This window comes from Mytilus trossulus, chromosome 3 (genome assembly GCF_036588685.1).
Source record: "Mytilus trossulus isolate FHL-02 chromosome 3, PNRI_Mtr1.1.1.hap1, whole genome shotgun sequence".
Taxonomy (NCBI): Eukaryota; Metazoa; Mollusca; class Bivalvia; order Mytilida; family Mytilidae; genus Mytilus; species Mytilus trossulus.
This window is the reverse complement of record NC_086375.1, coordinates 30,335,879-30,361,601: the sequence shown is the minus strand read 5'-3', so window position 1 is coordinate 30,361,601 and position 25,723 is coordinate 30,335,879. Positions and strand designations below refer to the sequence as shown.

General features: G+C 31.6%; 1 protein-coding gene across 1 annotated transcript in view; it reads right to left on the bottom strand.

The window, feature by feature from the left end:
- Positions 1–2,047: 2,047 nt before the first annotated feature.
- LOC134711218 (ankyrin repeat and protein kinase domain-containing protein 1-like) overlaps positions 2,048–25,723 on the bottom strand; it is a 42,127-nt gene continuing 18,451 nt past the window's right edge. Inside the window, exons 4-8 of the mRNA XM_063571685.1 lie at positions 23,327–23,425; positions 15,211–15,279; positions 7,969–8,067; positions 5,644–5,712; positions 2,048–3,066 (exon numbers count right to left, since the gene is read on the bottom strand). Of these exons, the coding sequence (XP_063427755.1) occupies positions 2,932–3,066; positions 5,644–5,712; positions 7,969–8,067; positions 15,211–15,279; positions 23,327–23,425 (471 nt within the window). The 3' untranslated portion in view covers positions 2,048–2,931. The remainder of the gene's footprint in view (positions 3,067–5,643; positions 5,713–7,968; positions 8,068–15,210; positions 15,280–23,326; positions 23,426–25,723) is intronic.

The window sequence follows — 25,723 nt, the reverse complement described above, 5'->3', positions numbered from 1 at the left end:
ATTGTTTAACGGATTATTTTGATCATTAAACGACGGGTTTGGGCCTTGGGCAATTGTATTATCTGGATTTATTTCAATGTTATTAAATCGTGAAGAAAGAATCTGAACTGTATTAACTAACTCGTCTATTCGTGTTGATTCTCTTGCTATATCTAAATCAATATCAGTTTTTAATGCTTTCATTTTTTCATCTATTGTGGTCAAAACATCATTTCTAAGTCTATCAATTTTGGATTCAAACATTCTCTTCATACTATCGTGTCCTTCTTTTATTTCTTTCACACTATCAACTAGTAGTTTGATCGAACTTTCAAGACTGTCTGTACTAGCCATTTTTGTTTGTTTACAATCAGGGCGGGGTGTCTCACCTTCTGAGGATCTAGTTCGTTTGGGTCTAGAATTTGGGGTGTTGGACATCACCGTTACCACCACAATACAAGAGGTTTATTCCACAACAATGTCAGCTTCATAAAACTGTCTATATCATGCGTTAATGCCTTTTTATCACTCAACATTTTTCACAACTGTTTTCATGTCCGCCATGTTTTATCGATTATAACTGTGATTTTCAACAATTTATCAAAGTCCAAAGCCCATAAAATCAGCAAAAATTAGCGGAGCAGAACGGAGCGGAGCGGAAGGAAACTCAAACTTGATCTGTAACAAATCATGATTAACCAAAAATCAGCCCAATTTTTGAAGGCGTTTAGAAAAAAATCCTTATAATGGTTTGTTGCGGAATGACGGAATTTCGAAATGACGGAACTTCGGAATGATGGAATGGCGGAATTTTGGACGAGGGTAAAACTATATGTCACCGACAATTTCGTTGAGGGGCCATAAAAATGAGAAACAGACAAAATAGCTGTATAAGTACAGTACGTGTTACTGTACTTATACATCCTGTCATTGTGTTATTGTACTTAATCAAAATTTATGTAGTTTTGTCTTTAATTTTCACTAATGTGCTGGGTCTTGATTAAGATTATATTGACTGCTGTATCCCTATATCTGATATGTTTACCTAATATGTTTTGTGCATCGTTGTCAATATAGTGGAACTGATGCGACTGTTGTACAAGTGAGAGGTTAAGCTAGCTATAAAACCAGGTTCAATCCACCATATTCTACGTTAGAAAATGCCTGTACCAAGTAAAGAACAAGACAGTTGTTGTCCATTCGTTTGGTGTATTTTATCATTTGAATTTGCCATTTGATTAAGGACTTTCCGTTTTGAATTTCCTCGGAGTTTAGTATTTTTGTGGTTTTATTTTTATAGGGTTTTCCTAGTTGTTGACAAGTAACTGTTTCTTCGCTTTTTATTGATGTATAAATTGATGTCTCAATGCAACCATACCTCATATATAGTTTATATAAAACTAGAACACACCCGTGATATCGCGGGTCTGTGACTGAATTAAAGAATATAACTATGCGTAAGCCTTATTTTAGTATTGGTATTGTCTCTGATAAAGTCATGCCGATTATAAGATGCACAGTTTTCTCAGCTTTCAACATCTTTCTGTTTGAATCCGTCGACCTGGAACTTATCAATTATTGGTATTATTAGAGACATATAATATTATATGTCTCTGGTATTATTAATTTTAATTGGAAAAACAAAAGGGCCTGGAAATGAGTATTTTTTTAAAATACTGCAATCGGGAACAATCTGACAATGATTGAATTTAGTAGTGTCAACCCTGTGATTACAACCCGTGTATATCCTAAATACAGTGTTTGGTGGTGCGCCTGTCAGATGCGGAACGTACAGATAAGGTAATAGGTAACAGGTGAATATACTATTGGTATCGGTATCGGATTCGACCCGGAACTTCTTAATTATTGGAAATATCAATTATGTGGAAAAAAAGGGTCTGGAGTGGTGTAATTTTTTATCAACAGCATTGTGCTATATTAGTTATATATAAAGTTGAATTCTTTGATTCATCGTTTTTACGTGATGATGGCTAACAAATTGAACCTCGTAATTTTAGTATTATAGATGTGTTGTAAATCTATTATTTTATTTGGGTAGCAACAAATATTAAAATTCATCGGTTTGTGGTTTAAACAAATAAACCTGTGTGAATACACCTGTTAATACATAAATAAGTACATAGATAGTATTTTCCCACTCCCAAAAAAAGAAAGAAAAAGAAAATATGAGAAATGTTTAAAACATCTGTGTTAAAGGGGCACTAGCTGTCAAATTCATGGTCACCGATTTATCTCAAACTTTCATATTTTATTTATAACAATTTAAAACATTTAGCCAAACTATCAAAAGTGTGAAATAAACAGTTTACAGAGCATAGGGTTAATAATATGTAGTTTCGTTTCGTGTGTATTTAAGTCTAGACTTTATATCGAGTTGACCTCAGATGACCATATAAGCGATGTAAACATAGATATACTAATGATTCGATATAAATAGTGTAAGCCAACACGTGCATTTGAACTTTTATAGGTCTGTTTAATTTTACTTTAAAGATTAAAAATATATATTTCCTGTCGTTTTTACATGTAGAAGAAAGATTTTTAGTGGATCGAATCAGTCATCAAATGAATAACCTTTGTTTCACTTTTAATGTTAAAATTCCTTTCCTTTAAATAAACAGTACACGTACAAAGCATGCGTTGTCCATCCTCTAGTTAAGGGGTTAAATTCACATGAATACGGATTTAATGAGGTCGACTTATTCTCTCGCAAGTGAATCATTCATTATCAATATTATTTAGATTAATTTAACAAAAATGAACCATTTTGGCTGCTAAAGCGAATTATTATTTCACTATTTCACTTTCATAATTGATTGAACAAAAACAAATCATACTTTTATTTTTATACATCTCGTAGCTAGTGCCCCTTTAAACACGTTTAGAAATGCATAATAAACTATGATAATGATAAATATTTGGTTTGCAACATTAATGGGTAACAATACGAGCACAGAAACAGTTAACCTCATGATTTCTAGCTGAAAGATCAGCACCTAGACACACCAATGCTTTCACTTTGTTCTCTTGTCCACGGCTTGTAGCTAGATGTAAAGGTGAATTACCCTAAAATAAACAGCATCAAAGACATTTGTTTTCAGCATGTTCACCGTACGGTTATAAAAAGAAATATATTGTTAAAAATATTTTGAAATGAATCGACCAAATTTAAAATGCATGTTTTTCATACTTACACATAATATTTAAATGTAAAAGCTCAACCTCCAAATCCATCTTTAGGCATAAAATTCTCATCAACGATTAAGTCAGGTAACAGCATTTCTTTTTAAAAGCTCATTTCATCGACAAAAAAATTATTTAAAATCATTAAGGCTAGTGCCAACGTCGCGTGCTGCAGAGCTGATTACAATGTAAAGTTCACCGCCCAACCTGTCCCCAAAAAAGTCTCTTTCGTATACCATTTTTAATTATTTAGCATGAGTATTGTACGCACCATTCAACAAGAAGTATACGTTATTAAATGTACATTTCTCATTAAACATCTTTGTCAGAACATTTTTTTAACAACTTAGCTAGTCAAGGTTAATGATTCTGTCCTCCTTAAGCTTGTCAGATTGAGTCAATATTTGTGATTACAATGCTGAGCTATCTACCGTTAGATATATAGACAATACAAGTGTATTGACTTTATATATCAACGATACAAGGATGAGGCTTAGAAACGGGGAAATGAGAGGCTGCGTTGAGCTATTTCCCTGTTTCGTGCCGAATCTTTATATCGTTGATATGCAAAGTCAATGCCTTATAATTGCCTTTATACTGCAATCTAAAATAAAACATATTCAATTCTTGTTAAATGCGTTAAGGTAATTTTTTTTTTAATTTAAAAATTGGGGAAAACCCCCTTTGAAAAGGCTTCATATCATGCTCTTGGAGAAATTTACAACACCATGAAATGTACATTTACCTGTTGAAACATACTCTTGATGAGAAATAAAATCGTTGAGTATGGACTAAGAAATTAACCATTACCATAAAACATAATGATTTATAGGTTGCAAACAAAAACTATTACCAAATGAAAATTTATGTTTTCAATAATTGTAAAAGAAACAAAGTTAGGTCGTTCCATGTATCGTTGTATTCATTGAAAACAAGAACAGGTTGAAGAGGTCGTATGCATAATTATATATTATTTCGGCAACTTCTATTTAAATATTCATGAGGAAAAGTGATATCGGGTCAGTGACTATATGACATAGAAATATACAGTGAACGCATTTCGACTGCTCAAATAGAACGATTGCAGTCTAAAAGTAACTATGATTCTGACTACATTATTCTTGACCAATGAAAGAGGGACGAAAGATACCAAAGGGACAGTCAAACTCATTAATCTAAAACAAACTGACAACGCAATGGCTAAAAATGAAAAAGACAAACAGACAAACAATAGCACATATGACACAAAATAGAAAACTAAAAAATAAACAACACGAACCCCACCAAAATCTAGGGGTGATCTCAGGTGCTCCGGAAGGATAAGCAGATCCTGCTACACATGTGGCACCCGTCGTTTTGCTTATGTGATAACAAAGCCGGTAAATGGTCTAATTCGGTAGGTCACATTCATAAAAACTCTCAGGAGATGAGGGCACTGAATTATTACCCTTGGCTAGCGAATAATTGGGTTTCTCAATTTTATAATCATACATGTACATGTACTTATAATATTTTTTTGGAAAAGACATAAATTAAAACTAACAAGTTATTGCAAACGTATTATTTTTGTAACGTTTATGATTAGAAAATTAACATGAACAGATTTAACTCTGTTCTTCTTTAGTATAAAATATAAAGAACGTTGCCAAATACAACATGCAACTGAATGTCACTTTTCCATGTCAATTGGTTTTTTTAAAAGTCTGATAGGGTTAACTACTCTACACAAAACATTTTCTGTGTCCAGAACAAAATAGCTTTTACTTTTTCATCAAGGCACGATGTAGTTGAAGTAACCAATGTTTTGTATTAGAGAAAAATTTTAAAGAAATATTAATTAGCTTTTCTAACCATTCAATATTAATCTATTTATGTATTTAATTTTTTCGACAAGTTTGATATTTTTATATCATTTCCCAAATGAATTTAAGAATCTTTGGTATAACATTGACTCATCAAATGCCTGCTTTTGACACGGGTGATTTGTAAAATGTCTGAGTAAAAGCTGAATCTCTTGATTACTGAATGAGTTGGGAAATGTTCAACCCATATACTGGTATATTAGTGCAAAGATTGAAAATATTATAATTTAAAGATTAAATCATTCGCTCGTCATATAATCTGGTAGAAAAACTACTTATATTAAATTCGAGTTAAAAACTCTAAAAATGAGACATAGGAAGCCTATACATGTCATTCAAACATGTTACAGCTGCGTTGACCACTCATTTTGGGTTTTTCGAATTTTTTATACCTTTGCTCGCGTTATTGTCTATTCGGAAGTTTTCTCGTTTCCACTCTCTATTGTATTTTACAATTACAATGTAACGCAAAGTTGACATAGATTCATATGAAAATATTTTGGACAGTTGTCAATCAATTTAAATAGTTGTGCGCTTAAAAATACAGGTTAATTAACAAGAACTTAGTGAAAACAAAAATAAAATACATGCATCATACCTTTCTGTCATAGGAGGGCTGATATAGTTTTCTGCAGTTCTCTTCAAATAGTTCCAGTGGTGTCTTACCCTATGAATAAAAGAATGTATATAGACATTGTGATCATCGCTTAATATTCGTACTGAGTTTGAAGGCCATAAGTATACACATATTTCCTACTAGTGTATACTTTCCATGTGCTTTCTAAAGAGAATTTTATTCTTCTACAAACACAAAATACATTGTTGCAAGCAAAAAAGGTTGTTCCAACTTGTTTCTTGTCTATTTTGGATTTTTCCTGTATCATTATTTAGAAGTTTGGTTACATCGAAATACTAATGTCCATACTGTTCATTTGTCAATTGTTCCGTTCCTACGTCACTGTTCATTTCGTCACCGGATATAAATATCTCTTTGCCAATTCTTTCAATGTTTGAATGAAATGTACATGACATTAACAACAAGTTAAATGTATTACATTATTTCCTCTGGACTTGGCATTTATCGTTCAAGCTTATTGATTATGTTTTCCCTAAATATTTGGGATTACATTTGTTCATATGTAAACGTTTAACTACGACTTTACCTAATCTTGTAAAATTAGCACATAATTTCATGAAATGAACGATATAAGACATGATAACATTTAAAGGTGTTCCCACTTACATTCAGAAATTATCTCCTAAGCAGCATAAACAATTGGATTTTTTTTTTAGTTTCCATCTAATAGATGAGCACTGTTTTGTAAGGTCTCTCTCCGATCAAACCACATCTTTTTCAGATGATTGACACAATAAAAGATGAAACGGATCGAGAACAATCCTTTCTATAAATTTACATTTCTAACTAAGATTATCATGCTATTTATTTATGCTATTCCCTTCATCATAAAAAATAAAATCAAACAACCTATCGACTTTTAACAATTTATACCAATCTTCATTTTGAAAGATCCATGGTACATTCTGCCACTTATTCAACATTTAATACAACTATTGGGAGCAACTTTTACTACAATAACACTTATTCAAGAATAAGAAAATTGAGGACCTCAAATGGAAATCACTGGATTGCACTTATGTAAGTTCTCTATTCATATAATATCCGGTCCGATGGCCATATAATCAACAACATTTCTCTTCGAAATGTTTCGGCCAAAGGATTTTTATCCGCTGGCCAAAAGCAACAAACTGGAAGCACAAATACAGTACCTTAGTAGAAGATTATACTAGACAATGAGCATAACGTTAAAAGACAAAGGCAATATTTGATGAAAAAAAGCCATAATTTGTTACGTTATTTGTCTATGAACACTTGTGCAACACCTATCGCAAACATGCTGTATTTATAGATTATTACATGGCATTTTCCATATGGCCCTGGTATCAGCCCTTGATTCCCATATCAAGCCAGAGGGCTTGATATGGGTCGTGGGCTGATACCATGGACCATATGAAAAAATGACATGTAATAATCTATTTATCACATATTTTTAAGCAAGAGAAATTAAATAGCTTACACCAAATTATGTTTGATATTTCATCAAAAATCAAAAAGATATTTAACGAAAAAAAAATTACTGTGAGTTAAAAAAAGTGTGTATCACAGTAGGTAAACAACGTTTTGTGAAAAGTTTCAGAAATAATTAACAATAAATATATTAATTCTAAGAATTGCAAATATAAAACAACTTTAAAGTGTTACATTACAAATGTTAAAAAATGCTTAAGAATAATCCTATATCGCTACTCATTCCAGTGTGGCGTCATATATTTTCTAAATTCTTTATGACGTCGACATTTTACGGGAACTTTTGTGATTGTCACTGTTGATTTATACTTTTTTCTTCTAACTTTCTAAATTTCTTTTCATTGTGTTCAACTTGTTTACAATTAGTCTTTGATTGACAGGTTACCGGAAGTTAAACTCGGGGGCTTGATATGGATTTCGAGGGCTGATATCGATATCGGCCCCGAGGGCTGATAACCAACCTTGACTTCCGGCTATTATTGGCCATGCAAAAACGTACATATCAGTACAAAACATGTGATAAATTCTCTATATTTGAAATCAGATCCCATGTATACATGTATTCCGATAAAAAAAAAATTTAAATCAATCAAATGTGTACATTTATTCGTAAACACAGTGCCAGTTTATCGGTGTTTCCACCATATGTATATTCAAACATGCAAAACAAACAGAACAATGATAAATAAAATGATATGTTTTACAGACGCTTATAAATGAATACAAAATCAAATACGATTATGATTAATGTCTGGTATGCAACAATATTGGATAAACTGGTTGAGACAACACTAATTATCTTTCAACTAGGCTTACCTCATAATTTGTAACTGAAAATTTGGCTCCTAAACAAACCAAAGCTTTCACATTGTCTTCCTCTCCACGTCTAGAAGCTACATGCAAAGGTGAATTTCTCTAAAATGAACAGCAATCGGTGTTGACATCTACATCAATTATATATACATAATTTATATTTATAATATATATAAATTTGCTGTTTGCCTAAGTAAGATTTATTCTAACTACTAAGGATTTTCTTATCCCAGGCATAGATAACCTAAGAGGTATTTGGCATAACTTTTTTTTTAGAATTTAGGGTCACCAATGATCTTTAACTGTGTACTTGTTTTGCTTTCTCTATTATTATGAACTGAGAGTCGCTGGTGAGTCTTATGTAGACGAAACGCACATATTGTGTATTAAATAATAATCCTGATACCTTTGTAAGTGTCCTTACAAACAACGGTATATTGCTGGGTCTTCCAAGTGCTCCACGAAAACCCTTTCTAAATTATAAACATCTATTTTATCAGCAATCAAAGACGGTATTCAAAGTTATTGTGAAACTGCCTATTCTAGAGGTGGCGTAAATCAGATGTGGATACTTAAAAATTCCAAAGATCTTTTAGAGTACATACAATCTAACTCTCTTTCATCTTGTAACAGTATTAAAACATTTGACTTTTCTACTCTTTACACAAGTATTCCACATTCCAGACTAAAAGACAAATTAAAAGAGTTGGTATTACTTTGCTTTATAAAAAAGAATGGCCAACGTAGATACAAGTATCTTGTCTTAGGGAGGGATAAATCCTACTTTGTAAAGAATCACTCTGATTCAAACAAAAAATTCTCTGAATATGATATTATCAAGATGCTTGATTTCTTGATTGACAACATATTTGTTACGTTCGGAGGACGTGTTTTTCAACAGACTGTCGGCATCCCAATGGGAACAAACTGTGTCCCTCTACTTGCTGACTTGTTTCTTTATTATTATTAGGCTGACTTCATGCAGGAACTTCTTAGGAAGAAAGATAAGAAGTTAGCAATATCCGTTAACTCTACTTTTCGCTATAATGATGACGTTCTTTCACTAAACAATTCAAAATTTGGTGACTATGTGGATCGCATCTATCCCATCGAATTGGAGATAAAGGATACTACAGATACAGTTAAGTCGGCTTCATATCTTGACTTACATCTAGAAATTGACAATGAGGGTCGGTTGAAGACAAAACTTTACGTCGGCTTCATATCTTGACTTACATCTAGAAATTGACAATGAGGGTCGGTTGAAGACAAAACTTTACGACAAAAGAGATGATTTCAGCTTTCCAATTGTGAACTTTCCATTTCTAAGTAGCAACATTCCAGCAGCACCTGCATACGGGGTATATATCTCCCAATTGATACGATATTCCCGTGCTTGCATTTCCTATCATGATTTGCTTGATAGAGGGTTACTGCTCATAAGGAAGCTATTAAACCAAGAGTTCCAAATGGTGAAGTTGAAATCATCCCTTCGTAAATTTTACGGACGCCATCACGAGTTGGTTGACCATTATGGAATAACCGTTTCACAAATGATATCGGATATGTTCCTTACGTCGTAACTACAATCCCCTTCCCTTTCATGAATTTGACCTACCGAATTAGACTATTTACCGGATTTGTAATCACATAAGCAACACGACGAGTGCCGCATGTGGAGCAGGATCTGCTTACCCTTCCAGAGCACCTGAGATCACCCCTAGTTTTTGGTGGGGTTCGTGTTGTTTATTCTTTAGTTTTCTATGTTGTGTCATGTGTACTATTGTTTTTCTGTTTGTCTTTTTCATTTTTAGCCATGGCGTTGTCAGTTTGTTTTAGATTTATGAGTTTGACTGTCCCGTTGGTATCTTTCGTCCCGCCGGCCCTTTTGATAACTATTAGCATGTCGAAATGTCGTGTTTTAATGTTTATTTGTATATTTCTTTGTCCTGAATGTTCTTGCATTTATATGTACTGTAGACCTGTCATGTAATGTTGTCATTTAAATGTAATATTTAACATTGCCATAAAAGCGCGAGTTTGGCTAGCCCCAATACCAGGTTCAACCCACCGTTTGTTTTCTTGAAATGCCCTGTACCAAGTCAGGAAAATTGTCATTGTTATATTATATTTCGTTTCTCTGTGTGTTACATTTTAGTGTTGTGTTTCTGTTGTGTCTAAGTTCTGCTCTTATATTTGACGTGTTTCCCTCAGTTTAAGTTTGTACCCCGGTTTTATATTTTTCTCAATCGATTTATGAATTTCGAACAGCAGTATACTACTATTGCATTTATATAGCATAAATTATTTGAAAAGACTTATATATTTGCTTTCACCATGAACACTGTTAAGCAGGAGTACATTGATAAAATAATTTGTAATAAAACGATCATTTGATATGTGCAAGCTGTTAAAACAGTAGAAAATATATAACGTAAATGATATCTTCAACTGTTTCTGTAGATACTCCACATCAATTCAGATAAACTGCTTGACTGAGTTTGATTACCCGAAACTTAAATTTCGTACAGTAGTTTAGTCCATATTTCACAACATAGAAAGTCACACACAGACTATATAAATATCAATTGAAATGGCTCAACTGAACCAAAAGACATATTATTTTTTTAACCTACCTTATAAAAATATGTTCTGTTAAAACTTGCTAATAGAAATTAGGCAACTTGATGATGAATTTTATAAATTTTCTTAAGGAAGTGATTAATGTCATGAGGAATTAAAAAAACATGATTATGTCTAAAAAAACGGGTCACCAATACCTATTTTCCTATTAAGCTTTTAAATTATTTTACTTTGAAATTATAAAAAAAAACAATCACAAAGCAAATTTGATAGCTAAAAAATTAGTGAGGAAACCATAAAAGTATGGTTCATTCTGGCTATTCCTACATTTTGAATTGTATAGGTCATATAGTAAAATATTATGTAGGAGTTCCCAGAATTTGTATGTAAACAAGAGGATTAAGTAGGATTATGTCGTAACAACACTTAACTAATGAACCAAGGTAAATCTTGTTGAAAATAAAGAAAAAGAATAATTTCTATTTCAATATATTATTAAATAATTAAAAGGCAAGTTTTGGGAAAATAATATTCAAAATACAAAATGAATTTATAGGCTCAATGTAATTCACAAGTATTTAAAATTATTTAGGTAATCAAAATTAATATATACAAGTAAATGATATCAATTGCAATACATATATTATAAATATATCAAAATTATAGTGGTTTTTTTTTTTAAACAAAGCATTAAATTTTGAGTTACACTACATATTCATTGAAATAAAGCACCAAAGGTACATTAGATTGACTTTAAAGCAGAGCACTTATTCAGTAATAAATTTCACTTAATAAAACACACAAGAGAATACAAAGTCTGAATCAATTTAAAGTAAATGAGAAGCAGCATCTACTTATGAGATTGGTGCAAGTTAGTCATTCTGTAACCTTGTTTTCAGTGTTTGAATACAAAAATAAGAAAATGTAGCGTGATTCCATATGCGGCTGCTCTCCATGAGAGACTACAATGAGACAAAAATAACAACTACAGGTCACCAAAAGGTCCTTTAACAATGAACAAAGTCCATACCATATAGCCATCATAACAGGTCCACGAAATGACAAATGTAAAACAATTCAAACGAGAAAACTAATCACCTAGTTTATGTACAAAATAATGAACAAAAAACAAAACGTTACATGTAGCAACAAACGGCTACCACTGAATTGAGACAAGCCAATTCACGATATAGTATGGTGTGAAACTCGTTTAAAGGCGCCAATTCTCCCTCAAATCAGAGAACACGGAAGGCTTTAACAACTTGATCATTCTGAAGATGTTTGGGTGTGGTGCTTTGATTAACTTCTTTTGTTCACTATGCCAACCTTCTAAAAGATTTGTTGTGGACCTTCTGTTGTTGTTTAAAAATCAATATGTACATTATTCAAATAATGAAATCAATTAAATCTTTGAAGCTAAAGTTGAAATTGTTGAGTAATATTAAATGCTTTAACTACCTTTTCTTTTAAACATTTTTTTCTAGACTTTTAAATGCCTTTATAATTTTTCTTTAAAAAAGAATATTCCAAAATACTGGTTGCTTTTACAACCTTTTCTTTAGATGATTTTATTTTCAAGAAATTCTATATTAAAAATTATAATACTTGATACATGTTTTTCAACTAAAAAAAACACTAAATTTCTTACATAAACTTCAAATAAGTAATTATTTCTATTTAATTTCCACAGGTAATTTACCTGGTACCTAATTCATTTGTAATTAGACACTAATGACTAAAACAACATATTTTGCAATAACAACATTTATTGTTCTTCCACTAATCCCCCATGTAGGAATAGCCAGAATAGTAAAATACAAAATGTAGGAATAGCCAGAAGACACCAAAAGTATGTGAGTGACCGGTATGTTACAAACACATGTACTGACTGCACATAAATGTTTGTACACAGGTGTAAATTAGCGTTACACTTCTGATTTAAATGTAATTACATTATATTGAATGAAAAACTTCTCTGTACACTTCAGATAAGCACACAACAATTCATATGTTGTTTTGAGTGAGAGTAGATAAATTCGTTTGATAACAAAAGTATATTTTACAAAGAAGAAAAGTGTTTATTCCCTAAATATTTCTTTTCTGTATTGGAGAATTGATAAGAAGTAGTGGATTCATAAACGATAATCAACGAGCGACTTTAGTCGCGAGTTGATTATCGTTTTCGAATCCACTTCTTCTTATCAATTCTCTAACTTAACCCATTTTTAGTAAAACGACTATCTGTTTCATGATAGGAAATGGTTAGATCCACACGGTTCACATTTATATTTAACTTAATATAAGTTTAATTAAACTTAAATCGGTTGTTATCTACCCTTATCAATTCCAGATTGTATACTTGTAAATAATTATTTTATTCAATGTTTAATCATTACAATTTTTTATATTGATTAGATTTTAGTATTCATAATTTATTCAAAAAGACATATAATTATTATACGGATTGTTTTGAAATCTTGTTTGTAAAGTTGAAATAAAATAGTTACCAACATTTAAAAACCTTGAATATTTACATTTAAAGTATTTATCAACCAAATGAGTATGTCAATAGTTTTAATGATAAAAAAAATTAATTGGTTTTATATAATAAAGATAAAAAAAAAAGTAATTGGTTTTATAAATAATGATAAAAAAAAATGGTTTTATAAAGATTGGATTTACAACATATATACTAACGGACTAAGATTAGTTAAAATATTTAAGTATAAATGCCACAATAAAACCATCTCACAAGACTCCAGTTGATGACAAAATAAAAACAATGATTGGTCTTAATTGAACAAATATATATAAATATTGTGTAAACTGGTTCGCTTTCATTATATATGTTTAGATTATTTAAACGTTATACACTTGGCATCCATCTTCAATCAGTAAATAAACTAGTAATATTTGTGGTACACATTCTGAAACCCAAGCAGAATTGCTCGTGCTACAAATGTACAATATATAAGTATGTCAATTTTAATGTGTAACATGTAATCTGTTCATAGCCGTGATCGTCTAGTCTTTCGCAAAGAAAGACACAACTTTAAACATCAACCGTTCCAAGTTCAAGTCTAGGACCAGGAATATTTTTTTCATTTTACTGTTTTCCTCTACCAAAGTATTTTTTTGAATCTGAGAGGTATCTTTATTTCATTTTTCATAACAAATTGACAATTTTGTTTCTGGTTTTACAGTCAAAAAAGTAGTTTTACAGTTGTAGCTTATCACAAAGGAACTGTACTAATAAGTCATATTTACAATTCCTTGATTGTATGGTGTTATCTATTCTATTAAATATATAAAAAAAAAAGACAGAAATACAGTTTATTGACATGTATTGACAAATATGCGGTTTAAGAGTGATATTAAAATAATCTTTTATATGAGCGCTCGTGGTCTAGTGGTATCATGCATAGACTACAGACTTCACTGACGAAAATGCGCGCAGGTTCGAACCTTTCATCTGTCACTCGTTTTTGAAGTTAAAAGCTTAAAGCTATGACATAAGTTATCTTAAGTTAACATTGTGGTCAGTGGATTCTTAAAAAATAATCCACTGTTAGAACAATAGACTGACGTCAGAGAAATGGGTTAAATTGATAGAAAGTATTTTGAGATTTCCAAAATACTATGATTAGTTGTCGTGAGCACGGTGACGATAATGGAGAAAATAAACCTGTTACGATTATTGCATTAACACAGGATTACTTCATTTCTTTTTATGATCTTTTTTTCTGCACATACTATAAATGTTTTTGACGAATGGTTCTACTGCCATAACTGAATTAATCCATATTCAGTTTATGTGCAAGTCATCTCACTGCTTTGTGTTTGAGCCGGGGTTAATAAGGGCATGACCATTTAATATTCATGAAGGCCAATTAAGGAAACGAGTATTCTTGTAGTGTATTCTTGTATGGTTATAACAGAAAATAAAACCAGTCCCAAGACAAATTGCAAAATCGGGCAAAAAAATTGTATTTGATTTTACTTGAAGATGTAAGTCCACCTGATCGGGCCAGGTAAAAAAAGAAATACTAAGTTAATATTAAATACAAAATAGTAACTAGGTGTTCATCTGAAACTTTGTAGCAAACATTTTAGTATTTAATGTTTCACATGAAAGGCAAAAGATCAATGATCCTTGTAAAACACATAGTTTACTAATAATTCTGAATTATACAAAACTGTACGAATAAATTCTAAAGTTTAGGACACATATTGCCCGTTATACAGATATGTAGTGTTTGATTTGGTTAATCAAAAATTCCAGTAACCAGTGCAGAACAATCTGATGTATAATACAGGTATATTGATCCCTCTTCCATAAAATGTTTCCAAGTTAAAAACTTAACATGGATAGAAATAGGTACCAAGAATAAGTGGTAGGTACGTTCACAAACTGGCCTAAAATTGAAAGAATGTCGTGACACATATTGAATAAGTTAAATCAAGAATGAATACACCATCAGTTTGAAATACAAAAGAGCATACATATCAAGCACGGGGAAACTTTTTACGACTTTCACATAACTCGTTTACCATATATGTCATGCGAACATTTTACATTTCATTAAAACGTAAAATTGACATGTCTTTACCATGCAGTCTTAATGTTATTACCAATTCACATGTTTCTAATAGGATTCATACCTTTCCGAATGTGAGGTCATCGTGTTGTTTTTTGTAGTTTGCTTCAAATAACGTCAGTGGTGTTTTCCCCTGTTAATAGAAAGATCTGTTTAAATCGTGTCATTATTTGTCTAATATCTTGCTGATCTTACGTTTCTTATTCTATTTTTCTTCCACGAGAGTTTAATCATTTTACAATTACATACAATAATGTGTTCATTCAATAATTGTTTATTAACTTTGTTCAACATACTTCCGGCTACACAATGTTTTGACTCGATGTATTTTATATCTGTTATGATGACGGACGACAAAAAAGATGAGAATAATTAACTTCATCATAAATTGGTCATATTTCTCTTTAAATTGAACACGTTGAACGGAAAGAAACGATCGAAAAGAACGATATACACATATTAATTTACTGATTGCAAATTATGTCACTTTAAACACCTATAGATATTTGTATTTCTGTGCATTGAATGACAGAAATGGGTCAAGACAAAAAGGAAGGACCTTGTTTTGTCAATATTATTAAAAACTCAAGAAACTGGTTTTGTTTCATTTTGGAATAATAAAAAAAATGAACGCTACACGGATCTAAACATTTCACATCAAATTAAATCCAATTTCTATTATACTTCGAAACAAAACTGCCGTTTTAAGATTTATTTTCCCTGTCAACTTCACGAAAAATGAAGAATCACACATTTTGCGATTTTAGGATGTAATTAGTGAAACGTTAAGCATTTATCTACAAACTAAATTATAATGGAAAACAATATTTCAGAGATATTTCAATTCATTATTCTATAAAAATATGATGTTTGTCTATATATGCTAGTGTAAATGGACAACTGCAGCATCAGCGTCGGGCCTGTAACGTGAATCTTTAATTGGAACTTAAAGTTTAACTACTAGGTTACAGTAGTATACTTAATTTATTTACTACTTTAATATACATGTAAAATATCGTGTTATAAAATGATGACTTCGACTCTATACGTACAGAAAAAATGACAACTGAGGAGCAAGTGCATCATTTCAAGAAATCATTGATAAAGACTCGACAAGAATACACGAAAGCAATAACGATGATGAGCCTGGGTTCTTCGTTTCTTCGATTCTTTCGTTTAAATGCTGTTGTTTTTCGGGACGATGAACGAAATAGTTGTATCATAAATCAACAATTATTTTGTTTACAAAATATGTCTGTTTGTTTTGTTCACACATCGTCGTCAATAATGGAAAAAGGTTTGGCTAGCTATAAAACCTGTAATGCCCGATTTTCTACATAAGAATTTCCTATTCAGAAAAACGACAGTTGCTTTCAATGCGTTTCATGATTTTTGACTTTTTATTTTCCCATTTCCATAGGGACTTTCCGTTTAGAATTTCCCTCCGAGTTCGTTATTTTTGTTATTTTACTTTAAAGACTAACAATACTGAAAATGTAAAAACCAAAAACCTGCTTGATCATTATTTATAAGTGTCAAGATAAACTTTAAGTGCATACGATACCGTTTCAATCCAATGATGATTTTTTTTACTAAAATTTGCATACAAACTATTTTTCACCTAGGGAATTCAAATATTTAATAATAAAAAAAAAATATACCTTCATTTGCTACTTTAGGTGATATAAGGGGTCGAAATTTTAGACATTTACTCAAAATTTAGGTGTTTTTTTTACATTTCTTCACCTAACTTTTTTTGTATTTCAAGATATAAACACTGTAGGTGAATGAAGAAGTGGTATGAGTTCCATTGAGACAACTCCCCATTGAAACTTTTGAGATAAACGTGTTAATGCACAAGCAGATTTTTGTAGAACCATTATGAAAATCGTCTTGACATAAATATTCTCTTAATATGAACAACAGTTCTTTCCAAATAATTCATTTTTAACAAACTTTCAGTATTTTTGCAGTATACATGTATTTATCAAATTTAAAAAAATCAATGTTGACTTTAATTAAAATGTATACAAATAATTTTCATACGGAGTCAATCCATTTTAAAATAAAGAGGCCCATTTACTCCTTTTTATGTTAAATCAGTTTAAATCATAAAAAACAGTCGAAACAGTACAAAAATGCATCTTTTCCCGATGTGTAACAGTGTGACGTCCAGAAAATAACATTTTACGTTAGAAGAGTTTTTACACCCCCTGTAACTGTATCGTTTGCCCTTAGTCGTTCTGCAAACCGGCTAGACCAAAGATTATATATTGTGCTTAAGATAAACGAGTATTTTTTTTTAAGACCTTAGATACCCATTATGTTCTTGTACGGTCGGCATGTAAGGTAGCTGCAGTGCCTTCATCGATTTTGAAATAGGAAATAACAACCGGACAAGATCTTTAATAAAATGTAAACATTTTGAGATAAGCATTTTATTCATGTATCAGATTTTCATGTTAATGTACAAAATTTTGTGTTTAGTTTCGTTTGATTCATTTTTTTTCAAACTTTGTCATATATGGGTCGATAAATCAGATGAAGTTATTTTTTAAATAGAATATCTTGTGAATTTACCTATTTATGTATCAAGAAAACGAGTCCGGTGACACATTTTCTTCTTTTTCTTCTCTGAAAGCATATTATTTAAGGCTACATATGTATTTTCCCATTTTTATATTAAGATTTATGGTATAGTTCGTTTACCACACACAATTTGGCTTTACATGCATAACCTATCATAATATAAAGTAAAAGAATTTGCATAACCTGTAGCGTACAAACAAATCCAAGGTAAAAAAAAATCATGATATAAACTACATTTTGACAAATTATTAAAATATTTTATGGATTTGAATTTAGACACCCGAACTACCATACAAGACGTGTAGGTTGCCTGTTATTTTTTATTTAATGTCTTGTTTTATCCCACGTGCACTTTTGGTAAACATGTGATTATTTCATATTTTTTCTGATACTTATTTCACCTATAGCATATCCGTAGTTGATAAACTTTAGAAAAAAATTGTCTAAAACTATTCATAAATTTTAAAAACTCAGTGGTGTATTCATTTGATCCGGACTTTTGCAATTTTTCATAATTTTTCATAATAAACAGGTACGTATATTGAATGAGATTTTTTTTTCATGTAGGGTATGCCTTATTTCATTTGTAAGTATTGGAACATCTGGAATTTCGTAATTGAGATCAACCTTTTCTACGGCGTTATTTTTTTAAGGATATAATTAGTTATACGTTGTGCTAGTGATCCCATTAGAAAAATATGTTGTCTTATGCATTTAATTCAATCGTTTATCATTAATTTCTACATCTGTTGTATGGGTGAAATGTTTAAGATTTGTCCTCATCGCCGTAATGTTTATATAAAGGGACGTAACACCACAACTAGTAATGTATTAAAACAAACTACGCCTTTCAAACATAAAAAAAAAATGTAGTGTGATTGCCAATGAGACACCACTTTACAAGAGACAAAATGACACAGAAGTGAACATTAATATGCCACTGTACGGCCCTTCAACGATGAGTAAAGCTCATCCCGCATAGTCAGCTGTAAAATGCCCCGAAGAGACATACGTGAAACAATTCAAAAGAGAAACCAAACGGCCAAAATTTAGCACAAAAATGTACGAAAAACAAATATGCAGCAAAGCAAAAAACAAAAACCATGAATAACAGGCTCCTGACTTATGACAAACACATACATGCAGATTGTGGCGTGGTTTAACATACAAACGTATTCCAAATCGTCCCCTACCCTGAGACAGTTGTGTAAAATTTCAACATAAGAACGAACTATAAAGATCAGTTATCTCATGAAATAGATACAAATGGAAATAAATCTAACAAAAACACATATTGGGCGTGGATGGGTAAATAAAGGCAACAAAAAAATAAAGGGATAATTTTTCATTTCCTATCGTTAATTATCTATTTTTAGATGGTGACGTTCCCTTGTCACCATCTTCCGGTGTTTATATATCTCAACTGGTACGATTCACTCGTGTATGTAACATGTGTAACAATGTTTTAGATTTTAACGAGAGAAATCTATGTATTACTGAAAAATTATTACACCAGGGTTTTCGATATCACAAACTAGTCCAAACATTTACTAAATTTTATCATCGATATAAGGACATCATTCATAAATATAGCTCAACATGCAGACTTCTTATACGTTCAGGTATTTCACATCCAATTTTTTATGGAAATATTCTTTATAAAGCACAAAGGTGTCAGTATTTACCTCAGGAACTAACAAAACCTTTGAATAGACTTATTAAGAAGGGATATAATTACGATAATGTTGTCAAGTCATTAAAGATTGCATATTTTGGCGTTAATTGTTGAGTCACTGATAAGGTCTTTGCATCGAAACTAAACACATTTATTCTAAAAACAGTTGTTGGCATGACACGGGTTATGTTCTTCGCATATATGTTATGGGGGTATGATAACTAACCCCTACGGGAAGGATTGTGCCTGATATTCATATGATGAAATCATAATCTTTCAGTCAGTTTCATTGAAGTCTGGAGCTGGTATGTCAGTTAACTGCTAGAAGTCTGTTGTTATTTATGTATTATTGTCATTTTGTTTATTTTCTTTGGTTACATCTTCTGACATCAGACTCGGACTTCTCTTGAACTGAATTTTAATGTGCGTATTGTTATGCGTTTACTTTTCTACATTTGCTAGAGGTATAGGGGGAGGGTTGAGATTTCAAAAACATGTTTAACCCCGCCGCATTTTTGCGCCTGTCCCAAGTCAGGAGCCTCTGGCCTTTGTTAGTCTTGTATTATTTTAATTTTAGTTTCTTGTGTACAATTTGGAAGTTAGTATGGCGTTCATTATCACTGAATTAGTATATACTTGTTTAGGGGCCAGCTGAAGGACGCCTCCGGGTGCGTGAATTTTTCGCTACATTGAAGACCTGATGGTGACCTTCTGCTGGTTTTTTTCTATTGTCGGGTATTTGTCTCTGAGATGAATTCCCTATTTCCATTCTCAATTTTACAATAATGGTAGTACTCGCAGTTACTAACAGCTAGTTTAATATGTTGTGTCTTATTTACTATTAATTGTCTATTTGTCTTTTTTGTTTTTAGTCATGGCTTATACAGTTTATTTCCGATCTATAAGTTTGACTGTCCCTATAGTATTTTTTCACCCCCTGTTCAAAGTCAATGCCACTAACAGTTGATAACAGAAATCAAGCATTTAAAACTACATTTACAATAACTACACATCCAACATCCAATGGATTTAGTGTGAACACACCATAAACAGTCAGAGAAAAACATGACTTTCTGCAATGCCAAAATATAGGGTCGACAGATTGTATAAAACCTGATTAGTTGAATCTAGGAAAGAACAGTTATTATCTAAACGTTTACAGGTGTATTTAAAACTTATAAGTAATTATAAAGAAAAAACTATCTATCAAAATTCACGTAGAAAGATTCAAAAGGTATATGCTTGGAATCGAACTCAATACCTTCATCATAATAAACCAGGACGCATACCGCTACACCAGGATAACTGAATATGAACTAAGAGTAATTTGACATACTTAAGGGAAGCAAGATCTTTTTATAAGTTGGACGAGTGGTCAGACCTTTATTCAGTGGGGTTTAAACATTTTTTGATAATGAGTGAGTTTTCAGACTGATTGTTTGATTTGATTTGACCCTTTTCAAAACCGGAGCGAGTCGGTTAACAAGAGTGGGGCACTTTTTTTCTATTAAGCGACGATATAGTGTGGACCGATTTGCAAGTCGGGCGAGTTGACGTTGTTTGATATCTACTCATGGTGTTTGGGAGTCATAAAGGGTATACATCATATAGTTATATATAAAGTGTATTATAATGGTTGTGTAGCGTTCTCAACTAGATTTTATAAATTGTAAATGATTTTTTGTCTAATCTAAAACAGCTGGGATGTAAAAAAAAGTTATCCCACTCGAACTTGGTGTGTCAGTGTTAGATCTTCCTCTGACCTCCGGCCATCGGGATTATCTTACACTGACACACCACGTCTTTATGGGATAACTATTTAAGTTTGTTCATAAACGGAGATTCATAGCAGTACTATAAAACGGACACAAGTCAGGAGCCTGTAATTTAGTGGTTGTCGTTTGTTTATGTGTTCTATATTTGTTTTTGGTTCATTTTTTTTACATAAATAAGACCGTTAGTTTTCTCGTTTGAATTGTTTAACATGGTCTTATCGGGCCTTTTAAAGCTGACTATGCGGTATGGGCTTTGCTCATTGTTTAAGGCCGTACGGTGACCTATAGTTGTTAATGTCTGTGTCATTTTGGTCTTTTGTGGATAGTTGTCTCATTGGCAATCATAACACATCTTCTTTTTTACAATTAGTGCCCATAGATATAATAGCAACCTGTCGATAAACTTTGTTGCCAACAGGTGCATGAATATTATCATCACACCTCCAGTAATCATATTTAGCAAATTTACCTTTTTCATGAGGGAAAAAGGCTTTAAATGTGTTGTAGCAAATATTTTTACATTCAGATTTAACAAACAACTATTTAATTGAACAGGAAAACCTTGGTTCAATAGAATTGTGTCAAAGTGTGGTGTAAAGCGCAAAAAAGTCAAAACTATAAACAGAATCAAAAGGACCATTAAAAGCAAGTAATTTATTTGACTAATCTAAAGATTTTGTTATACTCCAAAGATAATTAATTCCACTATATTTCTATGTTTAATTACAAGAATTTATGATAAGTTCTTCGATAATAGTTAAAGAAACTGGATGATTAGTTGTAAAACACTGTCTAAAGGCCGAGATGAAACAATTTTTACTGCTTTTGTGTAATGATGGTTACCAATACATAATAGGGACCTTCAAATGTCAAGAAAAAGCTTGAAGATTCGATGTGGTTATGCTAAATTTTGTTTATTATATGACTATTTGTGGATAAATGTAGATTAATTTAAAATGATATTCATAAGAACGTCCGCGTAGAATTCACGGCATACCACCATCATGCCGCCATCACATTATTGGTTGCTGTGTCAGCCTCGTATTAAAGTGCAAAATTATTGTTGAATAATCAGTTCGATAGCTGTTTTGATTTTCTACTTCTTTTTTAATTTTTGAAAGCATTTCTTGATAGGATACAGGAACCAAACATGACGCATTACTTGTTTTAGTGGGATATTTTTTTCTCCATGTATCATTTCTTATCTGGGTACACAAGGTATCGATTAAATCATAAGTTTCAGTCATTTCAAAGCCTACATTCTCTCGCTCGTTTTTTTTTTTTTAAATTTAGATAATAGCATAAACATAAAGTTATATGACAATACACATAAGTAATAGCGCCCGGAAACTGGTGATGTTTATAGACTGACCGGTTTTGATCCAAAAAGGACCTTCATCAGAGGTAGAACGGTGGATTACTTTTTGCACCCTATTTGTATACATATGGTAACACCATGTACCCAAAGAAGGCCCAAATCGGGTTATATCATCAGGTAACACGTTTACCGTATATTGCCGAATTGTTTACCGTTGCATGTCAAAATGTTTACTGTAAACATTAGCTAAAAAAAGATAACTGTAAACATGGAACATCCTACCTGGATTTTTCACTGAAAGGATTAAAGAACCTGTTAAGATATCAACCAAATACATATTTATCCACTTGATAACTTACAAATGGAGATCCAAAGGTGAACTTTGAACTGCTGGTTAAATCTAAACCGCCGGTTAAATATTTAACGCCGGGTAACTCTGAACAGCCGGTTGCCATATTTATATAAATAGGGTGCAAACATTCATCCACCATTCTGCCTCCGATGTAGGCCATGAAACAACATCAGGCGCTGTTACCTATGTGCATTGGCAAATATACCATATGTTTATGCTTTTGCATTTCCCCCCGCTGATACTCATAACTAATATGGTTTCTACTAACGAAAGCTTTATTTGGAGTTAATGTATTTAAAAGCCACTTATAATGTCAGTACACCTTTCCTATATTGCCTATTTAATTTTAGATAGTTGCAAGTATATAATGTCTCATTTTGAAACAAGGTTAAGTCGTCAATCAGTCAAAATTTTCTATTATTTTCTCTCGATTTGATAGAAAAAGTAAATAAAAAAATATGACATCTTTACCTTGTCATTCGTTGCTTGAATATTTGCATTTGCATTCACCAATGCAATAATCACATCACAATCACCATTAAATGCTGCACAATGAAGAGGTGTCCACCCCTGAAAAAATGAGCTGGTATTTAATATTACACATAACTAATAATTTAGGTAAACTTGTTCCTAAATATAAAACAATAACTTGATTATCCACCTTGAGGTGGATAATCAAGTTATAAAACCAGGTTTCATCCTTAATTTTAACAAATGAAAATGTGTGTACCAAGTCAGGAATGTGACAGTCATTTTCATTTCTGTTGTTTCGTTTGAGCAGTAGGTTTTGTCGTTTAATAAGACACTTTCTGTTTTGAATATTTCTTGGAATTCAGTATTTTTATTATTTTACTGTCTAAAAATCGAATCTCGCGTCTTCATAGATTTTTTGAATTTTATCTTAGTTTTACACTAACTTCTAATACTCATAACACTGTTCATTTGAACAAAATTAAATTGGTCAAATTAGACAGGATACATTTTTGTCGGAGAAGATAGCAAAATTACATGTGATGATATCATTCAACTGCATAAATCATTACAGTGGTTTCGACATATATAAACAGTCTATGGGCTATGACAAAAGCAAAATGACTAAAAACTGAGCTCCGAGGAAAATTCGAAACGGAAAGTCTCTAATCAAATGACAAAAAATCACATAATAAAACACATCAAAGGAATAGGCAACGACTGTTATAATATTACTGACTTGATACAGGAATTTTCAAATGTATAAAATGATAGATTTAACCTGGTATAATAACGCTAACCTCTCATTTTGATGACAGTCGCATCAAATTCCATTATATTTACAACGATGGGTGAACAAAACAGACATTATAGGCAAATGGTAAAAATGTGGATACAGCAGTCATCACTGTATTACAATATCAAAACTAACAAATATTTAACAAAAAAGCACAAAAACATCTATCAAATTTAAAATCCACATTCATTGCTTCGCGTGTTTTGAAGTCATAAAATTCAAATGTCACATGTGAAGAAATATAAAATAAATTTGCCGTTCAATGTTTTTCAAATATTATTTCACATTGGGAATGTTGGTATACGGGGTTTAAAATCAAAAATATGTTAGAACTAATTTTAGAAACAGATCTAGATTTAAAATTACCAAGTTCTTTCGAATTTTTAAGAATCCACATATAGTTAATACACCTACTAAGTATTTTCAACTTTATAATAGAACAATCAAATAATGACATCTTATAGAACATTAACACATTGGCGTGGTATTTGAAAGACTTTAAAACAGAGTCACGCAATATGAACCAAATATGAACCAAAGAAACACAAAAATCCGCATATACAAAAGGCACAAGTAAAACTGAAAGATGATACAAACACATCGACGGGATGTATAATTACCGAGCGACGCCAAATTGATATCACAGAAAAACAAACCAAACAGTAAAATTGATATTAAAAAAAGTACAAATACAAATGAAAGAACAATATAACACGTTTCAAGATGATAAACAACGTCAGTACGCAGAATCTATACATCAAGACTATCATGTATTTTTTGTGAAGTTGATACAGAATATTTATAAACAAGGTCTTGGTACCTTTCGACGATTTTTTAGAAACAGAACAAGACATCCTGTGACATACCAGTGGTTCACCAACTGTCTGCTCAGACACTGATGATATTTCACAAAGTCTGAGTAGAAGCTGCAAGCTTTTGAATATCAAATAAGCTGTTAAATGTATAGCAAATATGCAGGTAAAGTTGGTATATTGCTTCTAAGGTGGGGGGAAATTGATAATTTCACATTTAAAATCGTCTTGTTTGTCATTTCGCATGCAATATCAACATTTTTCATAATTAAAATAACGTATTCACTCAAGATAGCTTGATGGCCGACTAACTAAAAAAGTTGAATAATATTAAACATGTTGAAAACCAAATATTATGAAATACATATATTGTATCCATTATGGAAAAAAATTGTAATAGTGAAAAGTTTGATCAAACTAAAATTAAAGTCTTAATTGCTAAGGGAAAAAAGCAAAATATGGGTATTCTTAAAATTAACTAGAGGCTCTAAAGAGCCTGTGTCGCTCACCTTGGTCTATGTGCATATTAAACAAAGGACACAAATGGATTCATGACAAAATTGTATTTTGGTGATGGTGATGTGTTTGAAGTTCTTACTTTACTGAACGATTTTGCTTCTTACAATTATATCTATCATGAACTTTGCCCATTAGTAACAGAGAACTATATTTGGTAAAAATTTACATAAATTTACCAAATTAATGAAAATTGTTAAAAATTGACTATAAAGGGCAATAACTCCTTAAGGGGTCAATTGACCATTTAGGTCATGTTGACTTATTTGTAGA